General features: G+C 26.1%; 1 protein-coding gene across 1 annotated transcript in view; it reads right to left on the bottom strand.

Moving 5' to 3' along the window:
* Positions 1–2,438, bottom strand: part of LOC142329296 (uncharacterized) — a 34,765-nt gene extending 32,327 nt beyond the window's left edge. The window contains exon 1 of the mRNA XM_075373742.1: positions 2,314–2,438. Coding sequence (XP_075229857.1) covers positions 2,314–2,410 — 97 coding nt within the window. The 5' untranslated portion in view covers positions 2,411–2,438. The remainder of the gene's footprint in view (positions 1–2,313) is intronic.
* Positions 2,439–14,647: the final 12,209 nt, after the last annotated feature.

The following is a 14,647-nucleotide window of genomic DNA, read 5'->3' as shown; positions in this document are numbered from 1 at the left end:
TTGGTACCATTTCTGTTAAGGTTGTAATTAAAAAATTTATATGCAAAAATTTTTGATTTCAACAGCCTTTAGAATGATCTATCATAACCTTACCCTTATCAAATAAAATTTTTCAGTTGGGATATGGAGATCTTATACTGAAGAATAGATTGTTTTGTAATAGGAAGATAAATTAAATTTAATTCTTTTCTAAGTTTGAAGTTTGAAAAGTCATTCAGAACATCTTGATTTACATTCGCCTACATACATACATACAGAAAAAATAAAATTAATACAGCTATCATAATAAACTACTGCAAAATATCACTGTATTTAAACTGGACATGTATTTTACATGTAGCACTTAAAATCTTAGCACAGTTAAAATAGTATATCATTTACTAATATATTAAATAGACCAGGGCACAAGTAGACTATATGACAACATTTGATAATGTGAAATCATAATAGTGGTTTCACTTTGTATCCTAACCAATTTAAGATGACCTCCAATAACAACAGCTCTGTAGCAACATCAACGAATAAGTAACTGCATCATGGTTCTGAAAAAAATTTATTTGTTTTTATAACTACACATCTTTTTTGGTAAATAAGTATGTAAACAACTGTTAACCAGCTGTAAAAATTTCATGTATAAACAACTGTCAAACATTTTTTCATCTGTAAATTTTACGCTAATAAGACAGTCATCAAATATTTAGAGTTACAAGATTTCATGGCAAAAAATGTTAGAATGTATTAATTTATAAGAGTCAAATAAAAAACTTCATTTATTTATTTATTTTAAAGTAACAACAGGCTTTCACTCGATTACAATTACTTTTTGAAATATTTTTTTAAAAATATTAAGTGAATGAAAAGTACAAAGCAACTTCACCAGGATTGGAACTCAGAACCTTCTGGATGAAAGACAGAGATACAACATTAGTTGGTAGAATAGTAATATTTTGTAAAATTCCAGTCACTATTATAAATTAGTACAACTTCATAGAAACTAATTTTGTTTTTTAATGCAACCATGAAATTATTCAGATTTTTAACTTCTTGCCATGCATGGTTTAAAAACAGAATAACATAATTAAAAGGAAAATGTATGATTATTTCAAATAGATGCACATTAACGATTTTATGTCTGTGAAAGCATCTAAATCACACACTCTTTGTTGTATATGGTAATTAAACATTTCTGATAATGATATTTATAATGTCTGTAAGATTCTATAACGAAACAGTTGTAGACAATATAACATGAATCACTACTGAAAATGGGTTGACTACACTCAAGAATAATAAATATACCACACCAGGCTTAATGGGAGATGTTGTTTCTTGTTGCCTACTTCACTGAACTGAATATACTGTCAATGAATATAATATATTACAAGCTCACTGAAATAATGTAATATTCATCTCTATAAGTGACACCTTCACTCTGTTCACCAGATGAAAAGGATAAATAGTGAACATCACTATTATCAGAGAATGCAATTAATGAATGGTGTCTCTTGTAACTTCAGATCCTTTACCATGGACATAAAAATGACTGGAATATAGAGTATAAAGAAAAAGTCAATGTACTTCTTTCTGTGAAACATTACATTATATATGTTGCAACTAAGCAAGGAACTAATAAATCTATATTGTGATGAAATACTGTAACAAAAATTACATTTGCTGTTGAAAATAAAACTAATTTTGGTCATGAAAAAATTTATTAAATAAAATGTTATACCATACAGAAGTTTTTAATTCTTCCTCAAATTCAGAAAAACGACGGGGTAGAATTAAACCTTAATTAAATAAATTATTGCCACTGATTGAAAAACTAAAGAAACATATTTGTATGTAAAATTTTATTATTTCGAAATACATTATTTTCAATCTGAAATATAAGTTACTGTAAATTGCACAACGGAAATGTATATCATATAACGAAACCAAGTATGAGAAACATGATTAACTAATTCAAGGTTTACTTTTTGGTATAAAAGTAATAAATAATATAATAAGAACATGTAAGAACAATATGTAAGAACATTTTCAATCAGAAAAAGCAATCTGAATGATGAATTCTATTACTCAAATGCTTTACATATTTCACTAACATAAAAATATTTAGGAAGAAATAATGTAAAACATCAAAGTGATGTTTTCCTTTCTGTTGTAAAAAAATTAATTATTTTTACCACCTTCCATTACACACTTAATAAGGGAAAGAATATTTAAAAAGACATCATTAAAAAAAAAAAAAATTTATATTAAGAATAGTTGAAAACTAAACATAAATAAACCAAAAGTTTAGGAGTTACTTACATCGCTTTGATCTAATAGAATATGAATTTACTTCATCGTATGTAAATGTAATACAAAATATAATAAAAATAAACACATATACTGTTAGACGTAACATTATTAAGAAGTGGTCTTACCGAGGTTTACTTTATAAACTAAGTATGTTACTAAAGTGATTTGAATGGAAAAGGCTTTGTTTTTTTAACAAATTAACACATTCTATTAACACAACAAAACTTTTATGTCAAACTTGACACAATAGATACTGTATTACATTTATATACATCAGTTTTTTTTTCAATTGTTTGTAAGATTTCAAGGTAGAAAAATTGTAGAACATTATGAATTGAAAAATATGAAAGATAAAATTATAATAAATTGATTCATAAATAATTAACTCAAATATTTTCACTGCTATATTACTTAAATAATATATCAATTTTACTTTTATGATATTATAATTATCTCAAACAAAGATAATAATGAACAGAAATAAAATAAATTAACAGAAACAAACTACAAACAAGGAGAAAGCTATGTTAACAGTTTAAAATAATGACAATAAAAATAAATAAATAAATAACCACTGACTACAAAATGCTATAAATTGAGTATATTTCTTTCTGTATGTGTTCACAAAATAAAAAAAGAGATACAAATGAAAACAACTATTGAATAAAAATTTACAATATTGTTTTAGAAAAAAAGGAAAAGTTTTTTAACTACTTGAACTCCCATTTGACCTTGCTAATCCAAGCATTTGTTTATCATAGTTAATAGGTAAGATCCATAAGGAAACAAAAAAAATAGAGAGCCAAGAAAGATAAACATTATTTGTTTATATTGTAATTTAAAGGAAAATTTAACACAAAATTACTTTACAATTTTGGTGGAATAAACAAGAAAGAATGAATGCATGCAAGGAAAAAATAAAAAAATAAATAAATAAAATGCTGATGGAAACTAGGAATGATAAGACAAAAATCAAGCAGTTAATAAATGTAGGAGAAGGATTGGAAATCATTATTATTCATTTTAGAATGAAAAATCTATTGGGAGATTAGTAATATGATGAAAATAACAGGACGATTTTACCAAAGTACCATAATTTTAAATATGGGCTAAGGAAGTACAATGAAAAATATAAACAGCCAATTTTTATAAGTTACCATACATCACTATTCTAACACAGAATCATGGGTAAGACTACTAGAAGAGAATGAAGTACTGGGAATAGTAGACGACTACAAGTTTCTAAGAAGCATGTAGGACAGATGAGAAGCTTAAATAAAAAATGCTACATAAGAGATGATGTAGGGTATAGAGTCCTGCTTAAAAAACTGAAAAGGACAAATTAAGATAGTTTGGGCATTTGTAGGAATGCAAAATGTAAGCCTCTACAAAAAAAAATTAATCAAAGCATTAGTGTAAGATCTAGAGAAAAACCAAGAAAAAGATGGCTAGATTGTTAAAGGAAGAGAACAGTAGAGGAAAAACCTTTTGCTGAAGAGCAGTGGAGAGATAGAAGTTAAATGGATATCTGCGATCTGGAACTTTTCTTTTTTTTTGTTTAACCTCCGCGTCCGCAGTTAAGCATTTCTTTTTGCAGAGGATGAGATGAATGTTTTGTAGCGTGTGTGAAAAATGTCATGCCTGACCGGGATTCGAACCCTGGACCTCCAGGTGAAAGGCCGAGACACTACCACTCATGCCATGGAGGCCGGCGATCTGGAACCTAACCAATAATAACTGGATGGCAATATGAAAAAATTCATTGGTAGAATAATAGTTTCCTGTAAGAGAAAATCCAGTGAAACCCTTAAAATGAATAAGTAATTTATTAAAAATGATAATGGAAAAGTAACGTTCTTTCTTATAAAGGAAAATTTTATGGTGTTACACAAAAATAATAATTCTAGTTTGATTGCAGTAGTTATTGTTATCTTTTAGCAAATAAGTAAATATATCTATCGTATATCCCACAAAAAGATACTAAATCAAAAGCATGGGACCACAATATATATATATATATTTTCTTTTTTGCAACATAGTTATTTATGGTGCAAAAATATATGCACTTCATGTACATGCATAAATAAATTAGATTTCTCATTTACTATGTTAGTCTACATAATTCATATGTTTGTGTGCCAAACAATGTCTGACAATCAATTTTTGTATCTTAAAAACTTTCTAGACTTTTGTATCTTGACTATCTAAAGGAGCCCCTGAGAGATTATATTATATCTCAAATGGAAATATTCTTAAGCATAGTAAACATTTAACAATCGTAATAAGACTAGCATTTTATTAATGTTTTAAATCAAATCAATATGATTTGGTCTTTTTTTTACAGATAAAATTAGTTTCATTTTACCATGATAATTTATTGCCTAACAAAACAATGAGAATTTAACATTATCTCTAATCTGTGTATTGCCTAATAAAATGTCAGGTCTTCATAAAAAAAAAAATACATTAACTTTGCTGAATATAGTAAATACAATAAACTTTACTGTATACAATAAAGTAATTGAATAAAAATATATTTGTTTATTACTTTAGATTTATTTAGTGATTTTAAGTTTTATTTTGAGTTAGTAATTCAATAGATCTATGTATTTTATTTTGCATTAAAATAAAATTATTGTATAGTTTTTCAGATTAATGTCTTTTCATAAACAATGTCAACAGAGTGATAAAACAAATGTCGTGCTTCCTACTTATATTAAATATGTATTTAATATATACATTGTGGTTATCCAAAACATCCTGCACCATAGGGGAAATTTCTGTGTCTGGTTGCGGGTAATGATGTTATTGTAGGAGTTGTGTTTGGAAATCTTCCAGTGTGTGACTATGAAGGTTATTCACATAATGTTAGTAATGAATTTAATAAAGTTCATCCTGAACATCAAGCAGTATCACACAGCACTGTGAACATTACTTGACAACTTTAAGGGGGATGGGTAATGTTACTGATTTGCCCCACTAGGGAAGACCATGGACTGATGATGCACTTACAAGAAGCTGTAATTGTCAAAGAAAATTGCTATGGCAGTTCAAAGAAATCACTGGTAGAAGATTGCTATAGCAGTCCAAAGAAGTCACTGGTGAACCAGCCTGTAACTGAACATTGTTTCATCAACTTTCCTTTATATCCTTGAGGAAGGAAAAATTTCACCCATGCAAGCTCCAACACTTATTGGGGGATGATCCTGGTCATAGGCTGGAAATGTGCAAGTGGTTTTTGGGCAGGTTTGAGGAGAATACGGACATCCTATTCTTTGCAGCTATCTCTTAAGTGAAAGGTGAAGTCAACAGACAAAATATGCGCTACTGGTAACAGAACCCTTGGGTCTGATCACAGAGTGGTGTGGTGTGGTGTGGTATCATTGACCCATACTTTTTTGGAAAAAAGTGGATGGCAAGAAGTACCTGCAAATTTTAGAGATTGGCTGATGCCCACATTGGAGAGAGTCCTGAGTGGTTCAGGCAAGACATTGACCCACCACACTATGCAAGTGTTGTACAGCACTGGATGGATGAAACCTTTCTTGAACTCTGGGTTGATCACAGAGGACCTGTTGAATGGATTTCACTGTCATCAAATTTGAATTCTATGGACTTTTCATTCTGGGAGTAACTGAAGTCATGGGTGTACTGTGTGAAAATTTACAATGTGGCCCACCTATGCATCAGGATTGAGGGCTAACACCATGCCAAAGACAATCATTATGGTTCCAGGGTGTAAAACAACCTGAAATTCCACCTAAAGATCAGTCAAGAATATGATGGAGGACATACTGAACAACTTTGCCTATGGTGTAGACTAACCTGTATAAAGTGATATGTTTGATAGTTTATATTGTAAAATAATAATGTGAATACAGTAGTAATCAGTTATCAATGAAAAGTCTAATAAGACTTTCCCGAATGAATATTATTATTACTGTTCTCTCTATTATTAATTCATTTCTAACAAAGTTATTATCTCTAACTTTTACCTACGCTAAGTTATATAATTTACTTTATCTCAGGTTTCATGGTAAATTTTATTTATTTTTTTTAATTATTAAAATGATTTTCCATAATTTTGGAGTCCTACACTTGAATTATAAAATTGATATTTTATATCTCATGCATTTTAGTAAATCTTACATTAGTGCGTTAGAATCAGTTATTGTGTAACGATTACAAAATTTTAATTTTGGTGGCCATTTTGAGGTAAACCTGATCGCTGATCATGTATTTTCTAATCCTCTAATTATGCTTAATCTGAATCCGAAATCAAAATCAAAGACAAGAAGTGATCACACACATATATATTGAATGCAATAACGAACTGTTTGCTTGAAAATCCTAGTCGGTAAAATAACACAGTAACATGTTTGGATAAGTGGATACTGTACTGAAAATCAGTATCATGGCAACTCATTCAATTTCATCACATTTTTATTGGATCTGAATATATAAACTATTTGTTTTTTTTGATTACTATTTTAAGACCAGTAAGCCTAAACTTGAATAACATCATAACAGGTTGAAGAACAATAATTTTCATTTTAGCAAGCACAGCTCATTTCAAAAATACATTTTTTATTTTGATATGCAACAATCAAGGAAATGAAATTTAAGCAAACAGTGGTAAAATAAAATATAAAATATTTAAAAAAAAATTTATTGATGATAAATAATAATATAAATAAATTAGCATTTTAATTTTTTTTTGGTAAAATGTTAATTATTTTGGTGTAACTGCTTAAAAATAAATAATATAATTGCATAAACTAATTATTAAATCTTTATATTAAAGCTACATTTCTCAAAAGATATATAATAATTACATATACATAATACATAAATAATATTATGCTTAAAAAAATATAATCAACTATATTATATTAAACTAAAACTAAATTATAAATAAAAGCTGTAAAATATAATGTTATCACTGAACAAAATATATGTGCGCAATATTTAAATTATCAAAGTAATAAAAAACCAGTATATAATATGTAATTAACTGTAGTGTTTTTATGGCACACATATTAAGCATTTTAATTTTATAGTAATAAAGCAAAAACATAAAAAATAATATTCTTCACATTAAACCTTATTTTCTAACTAATAAATAATTATAATGCTTTATTTTTCTTTATAGGCCTAATTCATTTCTAAAAAATCTAATTACGATTAATAACAGTCATAGGCTATATATCTTCAGTTAAAATATAAAAACTCATTAGTTATTTAATACCAGAATAATATTTTTTATTTTGTTGCACAGTTAATATGAATGAACTTAATTCAAATAAATTGAATTTAAAATTAATAATTTTTCTTGTAATATAATGTGTTTAAAATACAAATATCAAATTATATACACAATATAATATCAAATGTAAGAAGCACTTTTACTAATGATTTATTTCTTAAAAGAAAGTGGTTGCACCTTAAATTCAATGGGAATTTTAAAAAAATGTTCAAAATTTTCAAGTTATTTCCTAAATTTGTGAGTACACAGTGACGAATGGTAACAGATTCTTCCCTTTATGTTACACCAGTAGTAGAAATAAATGAAGCACTAATCTTCATAAACTGAACCATGATAGAATAGGTGGTTTTTTATAATTTAACAATTAAAAGCAGTTGCAACAAATTAGTTTCTCCTTATCAAATGCTAATCATAAACTGGTCATAATTCCAGGAGGGATGACAGCCTCTAGATCTTGGAGTAAACAAATCAGTTAAACATCAAATTTGAATACAGTATAATTAATGATTGTTACAATAATAATCACTTGATTTTATATCTAATGACAAAATAAAAATTGAATCAGCAACAGAGATTGTAAAATGGATTTCGAGAGTTGTCTCCAGATATTAAAAAATAATTTTTGATATACTGTTTATGAAGCACAGAAATTCCCTTTTGAAGTTAAATATTCTGTGGAATGATTATATGCAATTGAACCCAATTTTGTATCTGACTCCTGTTAACAACTCTGATATTGATTCAACAGCTGATAAAAATAAAAGCAACTGAAGAAATGTAAAAATTTAATCAAAATAAGTGAATAAAAATTGAAAATAAGATTGAAAATGCTTTTGGAATAAATAAAATCTTCATTCAGTTTTTAATAAAAAGAAACAAATGACAATAAAAAAAATAATTTAAAATAACCACTTTTAATAAAATCAAAACATTTAATTTTACACCTACAGATATTAACATAATGGGCGATAAGTTAACTGAAGAAAATGTGGATATACAATAAAGAAGGTGAGTTTTAAGATAATCCTTTATTTCTACTTTTTAATTTTCTAGTTAATTATTTTCAATATATAATTTCAAATTTCAACTATAGTCATTCTAAAATATTTGGGACAGATATTTTTAGAAGCAGTTTTTTGAACTTTAACTGGCTCAAAATATTTAGCAAAATGAATTATTCCAGTTATTACAATCCTTAAAAATACAATGTTACAAAAAAAATATTATGGTTTAGAATTATAAGTATACTGTAATAAAAACTAAGCATTTTTTTATATTTATAATATAAAACGGGGAAAATATATACACTGTAACTCTCAATATAAAAGTCAAACATAATTTTGGAGGATTAAAGAGAAATCAAACTCCAATAAATAAACTGAGAAGAAATTATTATAAGTAATAATTGTTTTTCAGATCAACTCATTACTACAGCACACTGAGTATATATTCCTAAGAGGACATAAGTAATCATTTGTGTTCATCTTCGCAAACTGATGCTGCTGAGTTATTTAATTTTAATTGAAATCTGTACATTTAATAATTTATATGTTTAAAAAAATCAAAACAATAGTAGAATGGGATTTATGTACCTTAATAAAAGTGAAAAATAAAGCTTACTAAAAATGGGTAGTTCAAAATATGTTGTATAATTAGACAAAGCTTATTGGTTTGATTTGGAGAACCAAATACATAAAATGAATACTGACTGAGGGACTAAATTATTACACTTTATGCTATTACACATGCAATGAAATGGGCAAAAATAATCCACAAAATCATAAAACACATCAATGAATACATTAACACATGAACAAATTATTTTCAGTTATTTTTTTAATTTGAATAAAATAATAAATGTTACGATTTATATTTAAATATTATTACAGTTTAATTTAACCTTTAATAGTATAAGTTGATCCTTGTATTATTAAATAAAAGAAATTCTGAAAACTCAGCTTGTAAGGTAGGATTTACAGTAAATATAGGATAAAGATTGCTATTATGGGAAATATATCAAAAGGACATTGTTAAAAATAAAAAAACTTCACATAAGTAGATATTTTAGAAAACGTTTCATTATGATTATCAACACTAAATCTATTTTTTCATAACACTCAAATCAATAAATTGACAAATTGAGTGTAATATATTGAAGAAACTATTAACTTATTGATTCATTTTCTATTTCTCATGAAAGCATTTTCAGAGATATCTTCATCGTCATTAGTTTTTTTTTAAAAACTCAATTTTAAAAATCACAAATGTTAGAAAAAAATTTATAAAAAGATTCCATTCACAACTTTGTAAAGTAATATGAACTTTTTATGTACTAATTTTTACTTTTAATATTCCTGACACTTAATATTAAAAATTCAGTATTTTAAGCAGAAAAAACTCATGGTGGTATCACATATCATTCTTTAAAAAATTTCAGAATAAATTAAGGTAAAAATATCTTCTTTGTATTTTATTGCCAAAATGAATTCATTGATTTAATCATTATCTAGTTATTTATACACTGAACAAAGTAAAAATTCATAATTTTTATTGTAAATATACATAAAGATATGCTTAAATTACAAATTTAAGTTAAAGAAATTTTTTTTTTACAAATGATATTAAATTTAGATGATTTTAGAAGAAAATGTTTTACATGATGTGGTGATTCAGAAATCACTCCATCTTATAATGTGTTTTTCCCAGTGGTCTAAGATGAACACATTAAGTGATATGAGGTATATTTTCCTTTTCATCTTGATGACAAACAGTTGCCTCTTATCTTGCTTAGAAGCAAGATAATTCATAATCAGAAGTTTAGAAACTTCTGATTATGAATTAAAAGACTTCAATGTAAAAAATGTATAAATAAAAATAAAAGATGATTAAAAAATATATAAATAATAAATTGATTACTTTAAATATAAGTACATTGTTAAAGAAACAATTTTTTTAAATGTTTATTTGTTGCTACACAGCTATCTTTGATAACAGATGCCCAGACATCTGGGCATCTGTTATCAAAGATAAGTATGTAGCAACAAATAAACATTTTAAAAAAATGTACTTTTACAAGACTGCCCACAAAGGAGTGTAATGTATTTAGGGTGTATGTATGTAAGTATGTTCTACCATAGCAGCTTAATGGCTGAACTAATTTAAACGTATGACCCTGCGTTGGAATCCTTACATTACCAGTAGTGTTGTAGGCTGTAAAAGTATGTACAAAATTTTTGAATAATTTGCATCTCACATTTCAGATATGAGGTTTTCGAATCATTCAGAATGAAGTGTTGAGATGCAAGTTATTCAAAAATGACTTCATCTGATAAATCTTTACAAATTATCATTTCATAGATCAAATGATCAATTTTATTTGTGTAACTAGTGTTTCTATACAACTGCCCAAAAAAGAGTGTAATTGTAATTATGTATATATGTACTGCCACCATAGTAACTCAATGACTGAACCGATTTAGATGTATGATCATGCGTTGGAATCCTTACATTACTGAGAGTGTAATAGGCTTTATAAATATATATATGTAAAAATAAATATATAAATAAAAAATTCTCACTTGCATACTCTTTAATTATTCTGTATTAAAGAGCAATATTATTCAGCAATGTTTTTTGGCAGTCATGTTTTTTAATTTTTAATACTTAACTCTTGTTAATAATGTACTTATATTTAAAGTAATCAATTTATTAAAATTAGTATAAAATGTTTTACATAAAATTTATTTATTTTTTTGTTTAATTTAAGGCTACAACATTTTATAAAAAAGTATAATAAAAAGGCTTCTAAAAAAAAAAATCACAAGGAAAAGTAAAAATAAATTATTAAAAACAAACCAATAGATAAATAACATTAATAATTATTAAGTATGCAAGTTTATTGTACATAAAAAAAAATTTACACAATAAAAACCCTTGACAAATGAAAAACATGATCCTAGGCCAAAAAATTGTTTACGTAGGCCATTATTATCTTTTAATACTATAATTCTATTTCATATGATACAATAACAACAAAAAAAAATATATACATAACAAACTCATTTACCTATATCACAATATCTGAAATACTTGCTTATTTAATTTGTCAATATTTGTACTCACTCAGAGCCGCAGATAAAGTTTTCAAGCTTTTTAAAGTAAACAACGTGATCATTTATTCAACTGTTGAAGTAAAGGTTTCCTGATTTAATTTTAATAATAAGACATGCTTCCTTAAAACTGATTACCCTTGAACTAGCAACTAAAATTTTCCAAATTGGCAAAAAGCATTTTCAGCAATTCTGTCATTCACTATTGATATAATTTTGCAGTAAGCCTATCAATCGATACATCAAAATAACCACTAGCAGAGATGCTAATTATTATATTGCAATGCATATTTTATTTTTTTGAAGTTACAGGCCTTTTTATATAATTATTGAATGACTGGTTTTTATAAAATTTCAAATAACACCCCTGTTTAAAGTTATCTAGTAATTAATATAAAACTAATTGTTTCAGTTAGCAAACAATATAGTTACAGAATTCCTTTATAAATAAACATTATAAAGCATCTTCTCATTGATATGTTTAATTTCTAGAACACAAATCCTAATTTTATGTGTTTTTTAAGATTATTTTATTAAATACCTACAGAGTAAAAATTATTTTTGTTTAAGTGCACCCTTTAAATATTTTACTTGAAAGTTAGTAAGAGTTCAGTCATTAAGTAACTGTCATAAATAAAAAAAATATGATGTTAAAGAGGAAATAAAATACAATCATTTCAAGGAATTAAATTAAAAAAAATTATATAAAATCAGAATCTAAATGAATGATTTAAGAGAGTTAAATAACTGTTTTATCACCAAAGCACTAAAATTTTTACTTTAGGAGTTGCAGGGTTTATCCCACTAATTAAATCCCAAGTCCGTTTTCATTAACAATTCCTAAGCGAATCCTTGTGGATCTTTCACTATAATGTATCTTTATTGAAATAACTGAATTCTATTTAGATTGCATTTAATTGAATAAATTAATTATTGAGCATTCTATTACTCATTATTTTTTCAGTAACTGCTGTAATAAATATTTGCTATAAATTTTTAAAGTTTGTTTTGAAATTATTTGTATTTGTACGGGTAACATGTATTATTGGTGTCAATCAAAGGGAGACTATGGGAAAAGCATTTTTTTATTACTTTAAAGATTATATTTTGTTTATTATAATGACTGTTCACAAATATGTGTAAAATAAAATATACCACCAGTTTATTTATTTAATATGTTCTGGGTTTAATGTGTTTCCACACCATTCTAGTCGGAAATGGAAGTTCCTGATGGTGAATATGTTTACAAAGATAACATTAAAGATGGAATATAATAAAAATAACAATGAATTTGAGATGATGATGGGTGAGCAGGTACCCTGTCAAGGTACAAGGTCATGAAGAGTGAGTAAGAAAATTATGAATGCAAAGCTTTTGATCAGGAATTTAGATAAGTAACTAGTGCAATGCACAGTACAGCACTGCTTGTAACTTCAGACAGCTTGAAAGTTCAGGAAAACAGATCATTGTAAAATATAACAATCTTGTACAAAAAACCAAAAATTTTATTAAAAGAAAATTTTGCATCCAAAAAATAACATTAAAACAAATTAACCAATCTGTATATCAATCTCAACTTTATTTCCTACTTTTATGAAGTATTTAATCAATATTATTAAAGTAAAAATGAAAAATTTGTGTTACATATTGATAACTTATGAACTTGAATTTTACTTTTATAAGGAATAAAAGGTTTTATCATAATATTATATTACATGTTCTTTTATTCATATTATCATCAAAGGTAAACTTTTTTTTATAAACAATAATTTTTCTATGGTATGGTTTGCCTATATAATAGTTTAGTTTTATCTTGAAAAATCAGGTATCAGCTGAACATATTTTGCTAAGTAACAAATGTGGTGATTTATGAAAACTAACTGGACAACTGTGTGAAAATATTATATTATTAATAATATAATATTAATAAAATTACTATTAATATTTATATATTAAGTTTAGTAAACTGTAATCATTTATTTACAAATTACTTCCAAATTTACATCACAGAATTATTCTGAAAAATGAGTAAAGTACAAATAAGATTTAATAAGTACTTTATCATCATTTCACCCCTGAAACCTAACACATACTACATTTTTATAACTTACTAAATTCAAATAACATAAAATGAAAAGCATGCCCTGATAATTTCAGGTTAATTAAACTATTCTATGCCTTAACTATATTAAAAAATATTATGCTAAACGGTTATATATTTGATGGTTAAGAACCAGAAAAATGCATTTGTAAAAATCTTCCTTTTTTATTTTTTCAATATTTTGAATAATTTTTTTCTTTGTAATATAAAGAAAAAATTATTAAGATGCTCTTTAATCTTTCTATTTACTCATTTTTTTAATTATATATTTGTAAAAATTGGTTTTGTTGACAGTCAGACAAACATATCGGTTCATGTTTTGTTGTCTTCCAAGAAGCTGAAGGCTTACAGATATATTTCTCTGGTTCTGAGCCATAAAGATGTGTATTGATTCTTGAACAGAGATGTGTATTCAATGCAAATTATTATGTAACATGTGCTATTTTAATTCTTTCAGATGCATTATTTATTTCTTTAAAATGGTCTAAATTCACGATTATGAAAATTTCAGAACATGTCAAGCATCAATCACATGTCAGAACTTAGGAAAGAATTGGACTGTTTTATCATATTAAAAAAGAAGATATTTAGAAATTCTCTATAACTCTAGATTTTTAATTTATTCAAGGTATATTAAGATCATTGAAACAAATTTAAAATGAAATATATATTTTTCTTATTCGGAAACTATAATAATTTGTTAGGGAACATTTTCATAATTAATATTACACACTCTACACTGCAGGGTGGTAGTGTTTCAGCCTTTCATATGGAGCTCCTGGTCAGACTTGGCATTTTTCATTTGCTAGAAATCTCCATTTTCACATTCCCACATGCAAGCTTCTCTGTAAGCCTTTGTGGTGAATT

This window comes from Lycorma delicatula, chromosome 8 (assembly GCF_047948215.1).
Source record: "Lycorma delicatula isolate Av1 chromosome 8, ASM4794821v1, whole genome shotgun sequence".
NCBI lineage: Eukaryota > Metazoa > Arthropoda > Insecta > Hemiptera > Fulgoridae > Lycorma > Lycorma delicatula.
This window is presented reverse-complemented; position numbering and strand designations above follow the sequence as displayed.